The sequence below is a fragment of the Haemorhous mexicanus genome, chromosome 5, assembly GCF_027477595.1.
Source record: "Haemorhous mexicanus isolate bHaeMex1 chromosome 5, bHaeMex1.pri, whole genome shotgun sequence".
Classification (NCBI taxonomy): Eukaryota; Metazoa; Chordata; class Aves; order Passeriformes; family Fringillidae; genus Haemorhous; species Haemorhous mexicanus.
The window spans coordinates 25,772,709-25,785,226 of record NC_082345.1 but is presented as its reverse complement, the minus strand read 5'-3'; the positions used below and the strand labels follow the sequence as shown (position 1 = coordinate 25,785,226).

The 12,518-nt window shown below is 54.6% G+C and overlaps 1 protein-coding gene across 1 annotated transcript; it reads left to right on the top strand.

The window, feature by feature from the left end:
• The first annotated feature begins 471 nt into the window (after positions 1-471).
• Positions 472-11,755, top strand: BAIAP2L2 (BAR/IMD domain containing adaptor protein 2 like 2). The gene is made up of 14 exons (XM_059846437.1): positions 472-525; positions 1,453-1,528; positions 1,810-1,896; positions 2,952-3,013; positions 3,302-3,373; positions 3,968-4,084; positions 4,451-4,597; positions 5,054-5,206; positions 5,645-5,786; positions 6,573-6,798; positions 7,711-7,782; positions 8,103-8,283; positions 10,113-10,153; positions 10,984-11,755. The coding sequence occupies exons 1-14, from the start codon at positions 487-489 to the stop codon at positions 11,057-11,059; spliced, it is 1,491 nt and encodes a 496-aa protein (XP_059702420.1). The 5' UTR covers positions 472-486; the 3' UTR covers positions 11,060-11,755.
• Positions 11,756-12,518: the final 763 nt, after the last annotated feature.

The following is a 12,518-nucleotide window of genomic DNA, read 5'->3' as shown; positions in this document are numbered from 1 at the left end:
CACCAGCTGACAGGGATCTCCTGACCTACGAGGTGCCTGTGGAGAGGGAGCCAAGCACGCCTCACTCAGTTGCTCAGCTCAGTGAGCCCCGTCGGAGCCGTGGCAGGGCTGGGGACAGTGAGCCATAAGGCAGTGGCTCGGGCAGGTGGCTGGCACTGCAGGTGTCGGGACAGGCAGGGCTGGGCACCAGGCTGGCAATCAATAATGCAGAGAGGCGGTCACATGTCCTTGCTGGCTGTCGCAGGATTCCTCTCCCCCCAGAGTCTGGTTACTTCCAGAGATCAAGTTCCAGCCTCTCGGCTGGTGAATTATTAAACTCCATCAGTGCTCCCTTTGTACCACATCTCTGTCTTCCTGCTGTCCTTCCTTGCTGGTGACAGGCTCTTTCCATCCAGCTGGCAGAAGCAGAGTCCTTCAGGCCAGAATAGCACCTTGTACTCTCCTTTACTTCTTGCTTCTCTGTGGGAGAGTGAATAGGCTCCAGAGATGGATCTGTCCTACAGATCCACCATCTCCATCTATAAGGTGAGTGCCGGCATCAAAGGCAGCTCCTGACTGCGTATGGGGGACGTGTGGGTGGGAGATGAGAGTTTGCAGCCAAAGGCTCCCTTGGGTGGACAGCTGAGGGCTGAATCCATCCACAGGCTGAACTGCAGCAGCTCCTGAAGGCTCTGGGCTGTGTTTGGGAGCCAGAGGAGAGGGTGGTGTGGTTCCTAAGGACAGATCCAGGAAGGAACTGGGCAGGCAAGGTGGTTTGGACACGGAGCATGAAGGGTGGCACACCTTGGTTGCTGGCAGGAAGAAGGTTGATGGGCTGTTTTGCCCCTCCCTTGAAAGAGTTTCTGATCTCATAAATGCTTCCCTTCATACACCAGTGCTGATCCAAGGGAAGAGGGCTGACAGAAGTGGGGAATTGCTTATTCCAGTCTCTGGTCTTCTCTGGAGTCAATGGACACCTTAGATAAATGCAAATAAAAGCAGAGAGGCTGGTTGTCCATTCCTTCTCTTACTAAGCTGCTGAGTCTGGCAGTCCACCACATCCTGGCCAGGAAGGGGTTGTGTTCATGCCTGGATAATAAGTAGTGGCCCTCTGGCTGGCTGTGGAGTGAGGGAAAAGGCAGCTGAGATCCCCTTGCAGTTACTCCCCTGCCTGCAGTGGGTGTGGGCCCCTGGGAGAAAGCCATCTTCATTTAGGCAGCCACTTGGCTGTGCAGTGGGCTACCTTGCCCTCTGGCACTGCCCCTCTCCTGACTGGCTTGGGAAGGCTCAGGGCGGCTGAAGTTGCTAGCCAGCCCCGATTCAGGGAGCTGGCTGTGCTTGGCTGTGCATTATCTGGTTCCAGTGCTCCAGAGGGGGCTCTCACCCAGCCAAACCACAGCACAGGAGCTTCATCCTGCTGAGCTCTCTGGGCACAAGGAAGAATGGCATTAACGTGCTTCTGCCTGGCCACAGAGTATCCTGGAGCAGTTCAACCCTGCGCTGGAGAACCTGGTGTACCTGGGGAACAACTACCTGCGTGCCTTCCACGGTGAGTGGGGTCACACACGGCCAGGGCTCCAGACCACAGTGCTGCATCCAGCCTGGGCACCTCCCATCCCCTCACCCAGGACAAGGTTGCTGCTCTGCCACCTCTGACATGTCCTGAGCTGCTCTTAAGCGCTGTTCAGCACCAGACCCACTCGTGATGGGGAGAGATGGGGGGCCTATAGGCGAAGTACCAGGAGGTGGCAGTTCTGTGTGCTGCTCACTGGAGCTGGTGGTGGTGGGAAGGCAGGTTGGAGCCTTACCACTACTCTCCTCTCCCCACAGCACTATCCAAAGCAGCTGAAGTGTATTTTAAGGCAATTGAGAAGATTGGGGAGCAAGCACTGCAGAGTTCCACCTCACACATGCTGGGTAAGGCTCTCCTGCACATCATCATCTCCCCTGTGGTGAGCCACAGTTACTTTTTTTTTGACCTTCTCCCTTAGTTGGTCCACTTCCAGGTACTGGGGCAAGAAAGACAGCTCCTCTAAATGGTGTCTGTCTGTACCAGGCCCTGTCCAGGTGGTGACAGTCAAATTTATTGTGTGTCCTTGAATGTTTCTCACAGTCCCAGCAGTCTTCCCTGTATCTCTCTGAGATCAATGAGTGAGCTCAGCTCCTGTGATGGACCTCCAGTGATGGACCTCTCGCAGAAACCAGTCCCTGTTGAGGCATCCTGCCCCCAGAAATGAAATTTTCATCACGGAGGAAGCATTTTTCTCCTCCTTGAGGGTGTGAGGGAAAAGTCAGGGAGCGTGCACTGACAGCAACTGATGGAATTTTGTCCTCCTGATCCTGCAGCTGGCTGGAATGGCAGCTTGGGGCTGAGGGTCTCACACTCAGCAATGTAAATAACTCTGCAGCCCGGTGGTGACTGCTGAAAACATGATCAGGGAACTGCTCCACTGCTAAACATTTTAGCAAAAAGCTTCCAGCAGATGTGTCCCTTCTGCAGACTCTTATCTGCACCTCCCAGCTGGCTCCTCTGCTCCCTGTCATCAGTCTCTGCCTTTCCTGGTTTCATAAGGCCAACACCAGTGAAGTGGGACCATGCACAGCATCGGACAGCCAGAAATGTGCAGTGCAGCTGGGGAGCCTTTGGGGTTAGAAATGGGGCCTGTGGGGGCTGTGGCAGAGCAGAAACCCAGCAGCCAGAGCCCATGGCAGAGGCGAGGCTGCCTCTGACGCCTGGGGCTGTAGCAGAGCACTGGTCCAGCCATCACGTGGGCTGGGGTAACCCTCCACTGGCACTGCCTGGGAAGGAAGGCTACCAGGGTGCAGAGGGCAGTGCTTTGTGATATCTCTTGGACTTTCACAGCCGTGTGAAGGCTCATCTGTCTGAGCTGCACGCTGCTGGTCTGCCTCCTTAGGCACATGAGAAAATGGCCACAGGACTTTTTCACCTTCTCCTGTCTTTTTCCCCCAAGGTGAAATTCTGATGCAGATGTCTGACACGCAGAGACTACTGAGCTCTGATTTGGAAGTTGTGGTGAGTGGTTTTCCCAAGGGCTGGTGGAGGTGGAGAATCAAGTGCTTTCCTTCAATACAGCTTATCAGCATTTACCACATTGACCCCATCAGCTGCCCTCACACATGCCCGCAGGCAGGTGCCTGCCTCCCTGCTGCACGTGGCAGAGCAGGGTCACAGGGCTGGCACGCCCAGAGCCTGGCTGCAAGGCACTTGCTCTGCAAGTTTTATGAGCCACCCCTTATCACAGTGCGTGCAACATCCCATATGGTGAAGGGATAAGGATGATGGCTCCTTCCCCTCTTTCAGGCTCAGACCTTCCACGTGGATCTGCTGCAGCACATGGAGAAGAACAGCAAAATGGATGTGCAGTTTATCAGTGTAAGTGTGAACTCCCTTCTCCTCAGCTCTCCTTGTTTATCTCTCCCCTTCACCAGAGAGATTTTGCTTCAACACTTGAGGCGTTTCCGTGATTCTTCTCAGCAGGAGATAAGGGGTCTTACCTTCTCCCATCATGGAGACAAATTCCCCTTGTTCAGCTGATGATGGAGAGCTAAAAGAGGGCAGGTGGCTGTTCTTTGTGCAGTGGAACTTGCCAAATGCTTCAGTGGGACTGAGAGACTCAGCATTCCAGAAGGAGAGTTCCCAGCTTGCCCAAATCCCAGACTCTGCTTGTCTGTGGCTCCTGTGCTGCTGTGTCCCAGCTGGCTGTGCTGGTGGGTGGTGTCACAGAGGAAGACAGAGGCCTTGGGACCCAGGGCTGGGGCAGCTGGGTGCCAGTCCTTGCTCCTGAGATCTGGAGGTTCATCAGCACTCTTGGGCCATTTAAAATTAAAAGAAAGGCATTTTATAAGAGGTCCAGGTGAAGCCTGATTGCAGGACTCAGATGCCCAACCACCCATCAGAGCAGGACCCTTGATGCCTCAGCGTGGCTGGGTCTCTGGCCCCTTACTGAGCCTGTTTTCTCCCTGGCAGGAGAGCCAGAAGCAATATGAGCTGGAGTACCAGCGAAGAGCCACCAACCTGGATAAGTGCATGGCAGAGCTGTGGAGAATGGAGAGGGCTCGTGACAAAAATGCCCGGGAGATGAAGGTGAGCAGTGATTGCAGGAAGGAGAGTTGGTAATAAGAACTGGATGATTTCTCAGCAGCCTTAGCCAAGGGGTTGCCCCAATGTTCAAAAGGCAGCAGGCTTATCTGGAAAGTAGGAAATTCCTGTTCTACAGGGTGCTACAGACCTGTGGTACTCAGTCCTGCCAAGCCCTTTCCTCATTTAGGAAGCCTCAGGAAGCAAGGACTTAATCCCTGGCACCCTGCTCTAGCTCCTCTCTGCTGCTGCAGCACTGCAAGAGGACTGGGAAGATGATAGACATGATGACCCTTTCCAACCCTTCCCCTGAGTCCAGTCTGCTGGATTTTCACTGATCCCTTCCTGCCTTCTTTCCCTCCTTTCTCACAGGAGAACGTGATGCGGCTGCGCTCGGAGATGCAGGCGTTCGTCTCTGAAAGCCAGAGGGAGGCAGAGCTGGAGGAGAAACGCCGCTACCGTTTCCTGGCTGAAAAGCACCAGCTGCTCTACAACACTCTCCTCCAGTTCTACAGCAGGGTACAGCCCTGCCAGGCTGGGGAGCAGACAGCAGGGCTGGAGGGGGAGCGTGCAGGCAGGAGGGAGCCAGGGCTGAGCCATCCCTTAGGTGAAGGATGCATTTGTGCATGGACTGGGCAGGAAACTGTTTTGTTTCTTGCTGTGAGGTTCAGGCTGGCTGTACTAGGCTAGGAGAACAGGTCTGGGGCTGAGGGTGCTGCTGGCATGGGGTTAGTTGGGTGTGTGAGTGATGGAGGAGGGAAGGGGGCTGAAGGTGTTTATTAGCAGGGTCTTTGGGACCAGGAGATCTCTGCTGGAGGCTGCCATCCTGGAAATCCCTGCCTATAGGGAGCTGTTTGGCCATTCCCACAAGCCTAATTTTGGGAGGACCTGGTCTCTAATGCATGTATAAGCCCTAGGCTTCCTCTGTAGCTGGTCTGCCCTGCCCATCACGCCCTCTTGTCTGTTTCTTCCCAGGCTCGGGGCATGATCCAAAGCAAGGCACCACGGTGGAAGGAGCAGCTGGAAGCCAGCCGTAACCCCTCAAACAGCCATTCACAGGGGCTGCTCTCAGCCTCCCACAGCCAGGGCTACCCATCAGGACGGCTCACACCCACCCACCTCGAGATGGTGAGGAGCCCACAGACAGCTCAGCCTTGTTTGGGGAGATATTGGAACAGGTTGCCCAGAGAGATGGTGGATGCCCCATCTCTGGAACCATTCAAGGTCAGGCTGAACTGAGCTGTGAGCAACCTGATCTGATTGAAGACATCCTTGCTCATTTCAGGCAGTTGGACTAGATGGCCTTTAAAGGTCCCTTCCAACCCAAAATATGCAATGGTTCTTTGGTGGTGAGGCTGCAGGCCAGGGTCAGTCCTTGGCCAACCATGGTGCCTTGTGCAGCTCCAGTGGCCTTTCCTGGCCAAGAGGAAGAGTAGCCCGTGTGTGGGCTGCAGTGGAGGAATGTGCTGAGTTTGGCTTTCTAAGAGGGACTGCATATCTCTCAGAGCATCTCCTGCCTAACACGGCCTTTGTGGATGTATGTTCAACCCCCTTTCTTTCTGACAGCCCCAGAGACCCCTTGGGGACTTTGCTTCTTCTATGACTGGGAGCAGATCCAGCATCTTCTCTCCAGACCCTCCAGAAATGAGAATGTCTCCTCAGCCAGAGTCTCCCAGGCGGCCACTGCGGAGGACACCGTCAGCAGCCAGTATGACCCACTTCTGGGAGCAGAGCTGTGGGGAGACACAGGGGTTGGACCTCTCTGGGAAGAGGGTTGGGTTTGGGAAGGGACCACCACTCTATCAGAGCACCAGACCTCAGCCACGTTCCTGGGCATGGTGAGGACAGCGCCTATGGGAGCTGTAGAGGGCAAGGCTGAAGTAGAAAGTGAGCTCAGCCTTCAGGGCAGAGTCCATCCAGGGCAAGGCCAGGCTGTGTGAGGTGGGGAACTTATGAATGCACAATTTTCAAAGCTCCTTGAACTACAAGAACTGGTTCTTCCTAGAATTCCCATTTTAGTAAAGCACCTTCTCTCATACTACCAGATTAAATATTAGCTTGCCCTGTGAAACCCAGCCACTTAACCCATGGCACATCTGATTTCCTTCCTGAGAAATTTCAGCTTAAAGTTTTTACAAGAAGGGAAAAAAGGACAGGGAGAGAGAGAAATTACCCAAATAATCAGTAGCTCTAGCAGGTCAGGAAGAGGACTGTCAGGCAGGGAGGGCATCAGCCAGAGCATGCAGTGCTTCTGCTCTAGGCATTTGGCCAGAGAGGACACAGTGCAAAACAAATGGGTTTGGCTTGAGTGGATTGTCTTCTGCAGGATGCTTACCCTGCTTTTCCCATGCCATGTTTTGCTCTCTCCCTGAAAGGCCATCTGCTCCTCCCTAGAGTAATTACTTGACTGGGAAAGCACGGGTCCCTTGGAGGCAGCAGGGTCTTGCAGGAGGATGGCAGCCTCCAGCAAGACCCTTGGGGTGCCTCCCCGCAGGTTTGCTCCCTACGGGCCGTACGTCCCGCTCGGGCTCCCTTGGCGAGGCCGGCAGTGGCAGCGAGGGCAGGAAGAGGAGTGGCACCACAAGAGTCCAGGCCATTGTGCCCCACACGACGGGCGCCAACCGGACCCTGCTGCGGTTCGAGCCCGGGGATGTCATCACGGTGCTGAGGCCGGAGGCACAGAATGGCTGGCTCTACGGCAAGCTGGAGGGCTCATCCACGTACGTGACTCTGCTGCTGTAAAGTGGACAGATGCAGGCTTGTTGAGTCTGGAGCTGGAAGGGTTAAGGCCAACATTATCCCTCCCCCTCACCTCCTGGTGTGGCCTGGGCACCGTGTCCCACCCACCATCTCAGTGGGACAGCTACAGTGACGGGGGCTTTCTGTGCCAAGGAGATGCTCTGTGGCAGGGCTGGTGTGGATGGGCTGCCTGGGAAACCTCCAGGGGCTTTGGGTGGAAGAGCCAGGGATGCAGTGACCCCCTCCTGGCTTGCGTGACTGAGTGACTCCTGTCATGGGATCCAGCTCAGGGCCATGATCTGCTGGAGTTACCTGAGAGCCTGGCATTTCTTAGCTCACGCTGCAACTGGTGCCACAGCCTGCAGCACAGGCAGGGCATGGAAACTGCCGCACCCAGCACTTACTGAATTACTCCCTGCGGCACTGCCAGCCAACATCTGTGTATAAATCCTGCCCCATTCCATAGAGGATGTGGTCTGCAGGAATGCTCACAGATGTGAGATGAACAAAAGCAGTGCCTTTCTTTAGGCGGCTGTTTCTGGAGTGGAGCTGCTATAAAATCCCTGGACGAGTTTTCCACAGCTTCCTTGTGATTGTGGTTGGTTGGAGTGTCCCTTGCTGGATTGCACCAGCATTACTCCCAGGAGCATAGGTTTTGCACAGCTCCTGAGATAAGCGAGTCCTGCTCTGAGCTCAAGGTCCATCCCACGACAACCCCTGTGCCCCATCTATGGGGTGACAGAAGTGCAGGAGCCCTGTCACACATGGTAGTGGCAAACGTGGCTTGACTGATGTGTGGGATGGGTGCAGACCAGAAGTGTTTGGCAAATGGATCTGAAGAACCACAAACCGTGGTTGCCTGCACCTCATTTGGCTCTGTTCCTGTGCCCTAGGTGTGGCTGGTTTCCTGAAGCTTATGTCAAGCCTTTGGAGAATACAAGGGAGATGGAGGAGCCAGACACCAGGTAACAGGATGGCAATTGGCTAGGCAGGAGCTCCTGGTACACCACAAATGCCAGTGGGGTTTGTTTGAGTGTGCCCCATGGAAAGCTGTAGGGCTCCCATGCTGGAGCCCTGCCAAGAGCCTCATTGTGCCCTGAGACCTCGCAGGCTTCCCTAGGCAGCTCCCATAACCTGTGCAATGTCATCTCAAAGGTTCTTGCAACTGGGCCAGTCCAAGACATGGGTATTTCCTCCAGAGACATCCTCTGCTGTGCTAGCACCTGTGCTGCTCCTGGATCCTTGCTCTTTGGCTCCCACCTCACTGTCCTCTCCTCTTGCTCAGGCCCTTCCCGCTGCGAAGCAGTCACAGCATGGATGACATCCTGGACCGTCCCAGCACTCCATCCTCCAGCAGCTACTGGCCTGCTGCTGCCCAGCCCAGCGTGCCGACCCCACCTCCCCTCTCAGTGGGTGCCAGCAGTCACCAGAGCGGGGTGGTCACCCCAGTCACTCCTGGCTCCAAGGTGAGTGCAGGAGCAGTGTGAAAGGGGCCCCATCTGACTTTCATCCTCCAAGGCACACTTGTTCTGCTTTGGCCGGTAGAGACAGAAAATCACCTTTCTGATGTAGCTGAAGGGACCTGCTTCTTTTCCTGAGTCTTGTTAGCACCAGTCTTTCTCACCCAGTCTGTTCACATGCCACCCTGTCTGATGACCCCTGCCAGTCTTCCTGTTGTGTGCAGACCCTCAGTGCCTGGCTTTGCTCCCCCAAGGGACTGCTTTTCTGCCCCTGCCCTTCTCATCTCTCTCTCTTTTTGCTCACCAGGGACCCTTCAGTTCAGTCCTTTTCTCCATGACCTCCCAGCCTGATTTCTGGTGGCTCCAGGGCAGCACTTCTTTCTGCTAACAGTAGGACCATGGAGTGACCAGGCTGGTCTGGGAGTGGGTGACCAGCTAACAGAGATGCCATCCTTCTTCTCCCTTCAGAGAATGGAGAGGAGTATCATAGGGGTTCCTCTTTTAAATTCAGATGAGGATTGGTTTAAACTCACAGCTGGGGTAGGGAAAAACTGGGAGCAGAGGCTGAGGGCACAGCACAGCTATATTTAGGAGCCTTAGAACAAGTTGTGTCCAACTCATGGCTTATAGATGGCATAATGAGAAGGAAGTCCTCCACTTACCATTGCTTCCAGCAGCAGGGAATTGACTGGGGAGAAGGAGGGTAAAGGTGAGGACCTGGGGGAGGAAAGAACAGTGCTGCCCATGGGGCATTACTTGCTCAGTCTCACAGAGGGCTGGAAAACCTTTTCCACGGTAACTGGTTCCAGGCCAGCGCAAGGTTGCAAGCAATTGAATGTCTCAAAGAACTGAAAACTGCAACATTTAATTACTCTTTTTTTTCGCCCTTTATGTCCTGCTCTGTGGTTTCAGGTAGCCTCAGGCTGTGCAACACAGGGGCACAGCCTCTGCATCCTTTCTGTCCCTCTGGGTCACTGGGTTTTCATCCTGCCCCACAGCTAGGGTGTAGGGATAGACCTGGGATTGAGTCATGAATTGTGTGCAGCATTTGGAACAGCATGGCAGAGTGTGGAACCTCACTATAAAGGAGGAAAAGGCTGATTTGGAAAGACTCAGCCTTGCTTTAAATGTATGCCCAAGACATCCCCCAGCTGAGCCACAAACAAATGGGTGCGACTTTCCAACTGGATGCCAGATAGCCACGTGTGACTCTCTTGTCTACCACCAGAGTACTTTAGCAGGTCAGTTGTCACTGATCCTTCACTATCTACTCTCCAAGAATAAGGGCCACAGTGCCTAGGTCCAACTTTGTCCATCAGGTTTGTCCACTTTTAAGTAATGTATGGTGTAGCGTAGGTAGATACAGCTCTGGAGTTCCCCACGGATGCAGGAAGCATGTGATGGCATGGACAACAGACTTTTTGCCAGGGTGTGCAGGCAACATGAGGGGGCATCTCTGGCTGTGCTGGAGGGTGAAATGTAGCTCAGACTGTCACTGTTTGCTGTGCTCTTCAGATATGACATTTTGGGGATCTGAGTCATCTCCTTTCTTCTCCAAAACAAAGGAAGATGTCCTAGGGGAGTAAGGAACTTGTGGTGTACAGACAACCCCCCACAACAAAATTCAGGGTGTTATCTACAGTGGGGAATTTGTGGACTTTTGCAAAGCTTGACTGAATAAGGAGTCAGAGCCCTGTTAGGAGCCCTGTTGGGGCTCCTAACTCACCTAAGTATTTTGTGAAATCTTTCTCCATGTGTGCAGTGTCTCCTGCCCCACTCTTCTCTCTACATTCCCTGCTCCAGATTTCTGACTGCTGCTTTTATTTTCACTCCAGAAATCAGGAGTATTTGACCAGCCCCCTGAACTCTTCCCACGGTGAGTAAGGTGTGGAACTCCACTCTGGAATAATCTGACAGAGGGGAGTATTATTATAATGCTATTATTATTTAATCTTTTGGATTATCAAATGTGGGAGGAGCAAGGAAGTGTCTGGGGAAAAGCAATGCACAGCCTACCTTCCAGGACAGAGGCAGAGGTGGTCCATTCTGGCCTCTGCTGATGGGGAAGGTCCTATCCTGACTCAGATAAAATGAGGTAGGACCTGAGCACCCTGAACACATGTCCAGACCCGCACGCTCCTTCCCATCCATCCTGGAAGGGTCACAATAGCAGCTCGCAGCCTGAGTGTGGAGCTACACGACTGTGCATCTCTGCCTGCCTGGAAAGGGCTGAGGCATAAAAGGACATGGCTTTGAGATCTGATGAGTCAGGTCTGTGGGAATGAGACTTGCCATAAATCCCTGGTTTTCTTCCTCCAAACGTGGAGCTGGGATGGTGTCTCTACATTTCTGGTGTGGTGCTGTGGCTGTTTTCCGCTCCCCCACTCCTTGCTTGGAGGGTCGGTGTACACTCTACGAGTGAAGAGTGCTACCACGAGGGACAGCCATGTGCTAGTGTCCCTTCCTCAAACTTTGGAAGAAGGAGGGTGAGGAGCCCTCAGGAGCGCCCAAGGGGAACCACATAGGAATGTGCAGCAGGGTGTGTTAAGGATGGAGAAAACATACTCAGGAATTAACTTTACCATGCTCTCCTCCTTGGCACGGAGGTGACTGCAACAGGACTAAGTGGCCTTTGCTTGGTCACACACATCCCTGCATGGCATTTGCAGACTTTCTGATGGTTGCCTGTTTCCTTTCCCATTCCAGAGGTACCAACCCCTTTGCCACAGTCAAGCTGCGCCCCACAGTCACCAACGACCGCTCGGCACCCATCATCCGATGAAACAGGGCTGTGGGCAGTGAAGCATTTCAGCAGAGAAGGAGGAGGAGAAGTGATAATGCTGTGACCTCCGGCTAGGCAGCAACCTAGTGCTACCACTCATGGACTGAACTCTCTTTTCCCCTCCCACACCTCTGGGACAATGGGACCCATCTCACCTGGGTGCCTGGTGTGCTTTAGCCAGAAGCAGATCTCTGCTGCCCTTTCTGGATTGATCCCTGCTTCCCTCCCCTTGTGGTGTTACTGTGCTTGAGTGGGAGGGAGCAGTCTGATGTTACTGGTGCTGGTGGCCTGGGAGAGGGGATGGTGCTGGAGCTGGAGGCAGGGCTGGCTAAGATCATCTGCAGCCAGGGCAGTGCTTTTGGGATGTTGAAGGTGAAGCTTTGCTACCCCTGCTGTGGGCAGAGAAGGACTGTCACCAAACAGTTCCTTTGCCACCTGAAGAACGAACACCAAAAGAGAAGGCTACAAGAAGGCTTCCAATGATGTGGTCCAGCTGGCAGGGTCTGGTCTTGGCCACTCTGTGCTCATTTGTAGCAGCACCTGCCTCTTCTCACCCCGGGTGCAGCCCCTTACCTTGCTGGGCAGTGAAGGGGCAAGGCAGGGCCAGGTGACAGTGTCCAGCACCACTGCCCTGTTCCTTCATGTACTGTCCTGTGGAAAATAGATGGGTTTTTTTTAAATAAAATGGAGAATGCATCTTCTGTGTCCATTTCAGTGGCTGGGACATCACCTCAGTCACAGGATGCAGGGGGAAGAGGACAGGCACTCCACACCAGCACTGGGGCCATGGTGGCTGTCCACGCTTGTGGTGTTGGACAGTGCCGTGAGTCCAGATGGGGCAGCCACCAGCCCAGGGGTCTGGGCTGGATGTGGAGGGCACCAGGAGGGCTGCACTGCCCATTGCAGGCTGCCCCACTGCGTTCCCCTGTCTGTCCTGTTGCCGGAGGGCAGCAAGGACCTGTGGCCCCCTTCTCCTCATCCATTGCTGGAACATGTGCCCTGGGCACCCCAGGGCTCCTCAGTACAGGGGAAAAGCTTTCCCCTAGGGCCTGTGGGGGCCTCACCAATCTGGGAATACCTGATGTGTTCTGGGGGAGCCCTCACGGGAGCGGCAGCGTGAGTGAGGGATGGAGCGCTGGCGATGGCCAGGGCTGAGCTGATTAGCCTTATTAATAGACACTAAACCCTGGCTGTGAGTGTGGCCAGGCCCCCGCCACCCCCCTGCTGCTGAGGGACTCCAGGAGTTCACAGCCCAGGCCTTTTCCTCTCCAAAAGCCCACCTGGGCTGAGCCCCAACCCCCTCTGGGAAGTAAAAGTGTTCCTCCATGAGCAGCCAGAGACTGGCTGGTCCCAGCACCTGCCAGGCCTCGTCCTGTGAGCCAGCCACTGGGGAGACTGGTTTTGAGGGGCAGGTTATGGAGCTGCCCGGGGTGGGCAGGATCTGGAAGTTTGAGCCATG

Coding starts and splice junctions, on each gene's coding strand:
- BAIAP2L2 (XM_059846437.1), top strand. CDS start 487: ATGGATCTGTCCTACAGATCCACCATCTCCATCTATAAG. Junction 7,783..8,102: donor ATGGAGGAGCCAGACACCAG/GTAACAGGATGG, acceptor CCTCTTGCTCAG/GCCCTTCCCGCTGCGAAGCA. Junction 8,284..10,112: donor CAGTCACTCCTGGCTCCAAG/GTGAGTGCAGGA, acceptor TTTTCACTCCAG/AAATCAGGAGTATTTGACCA.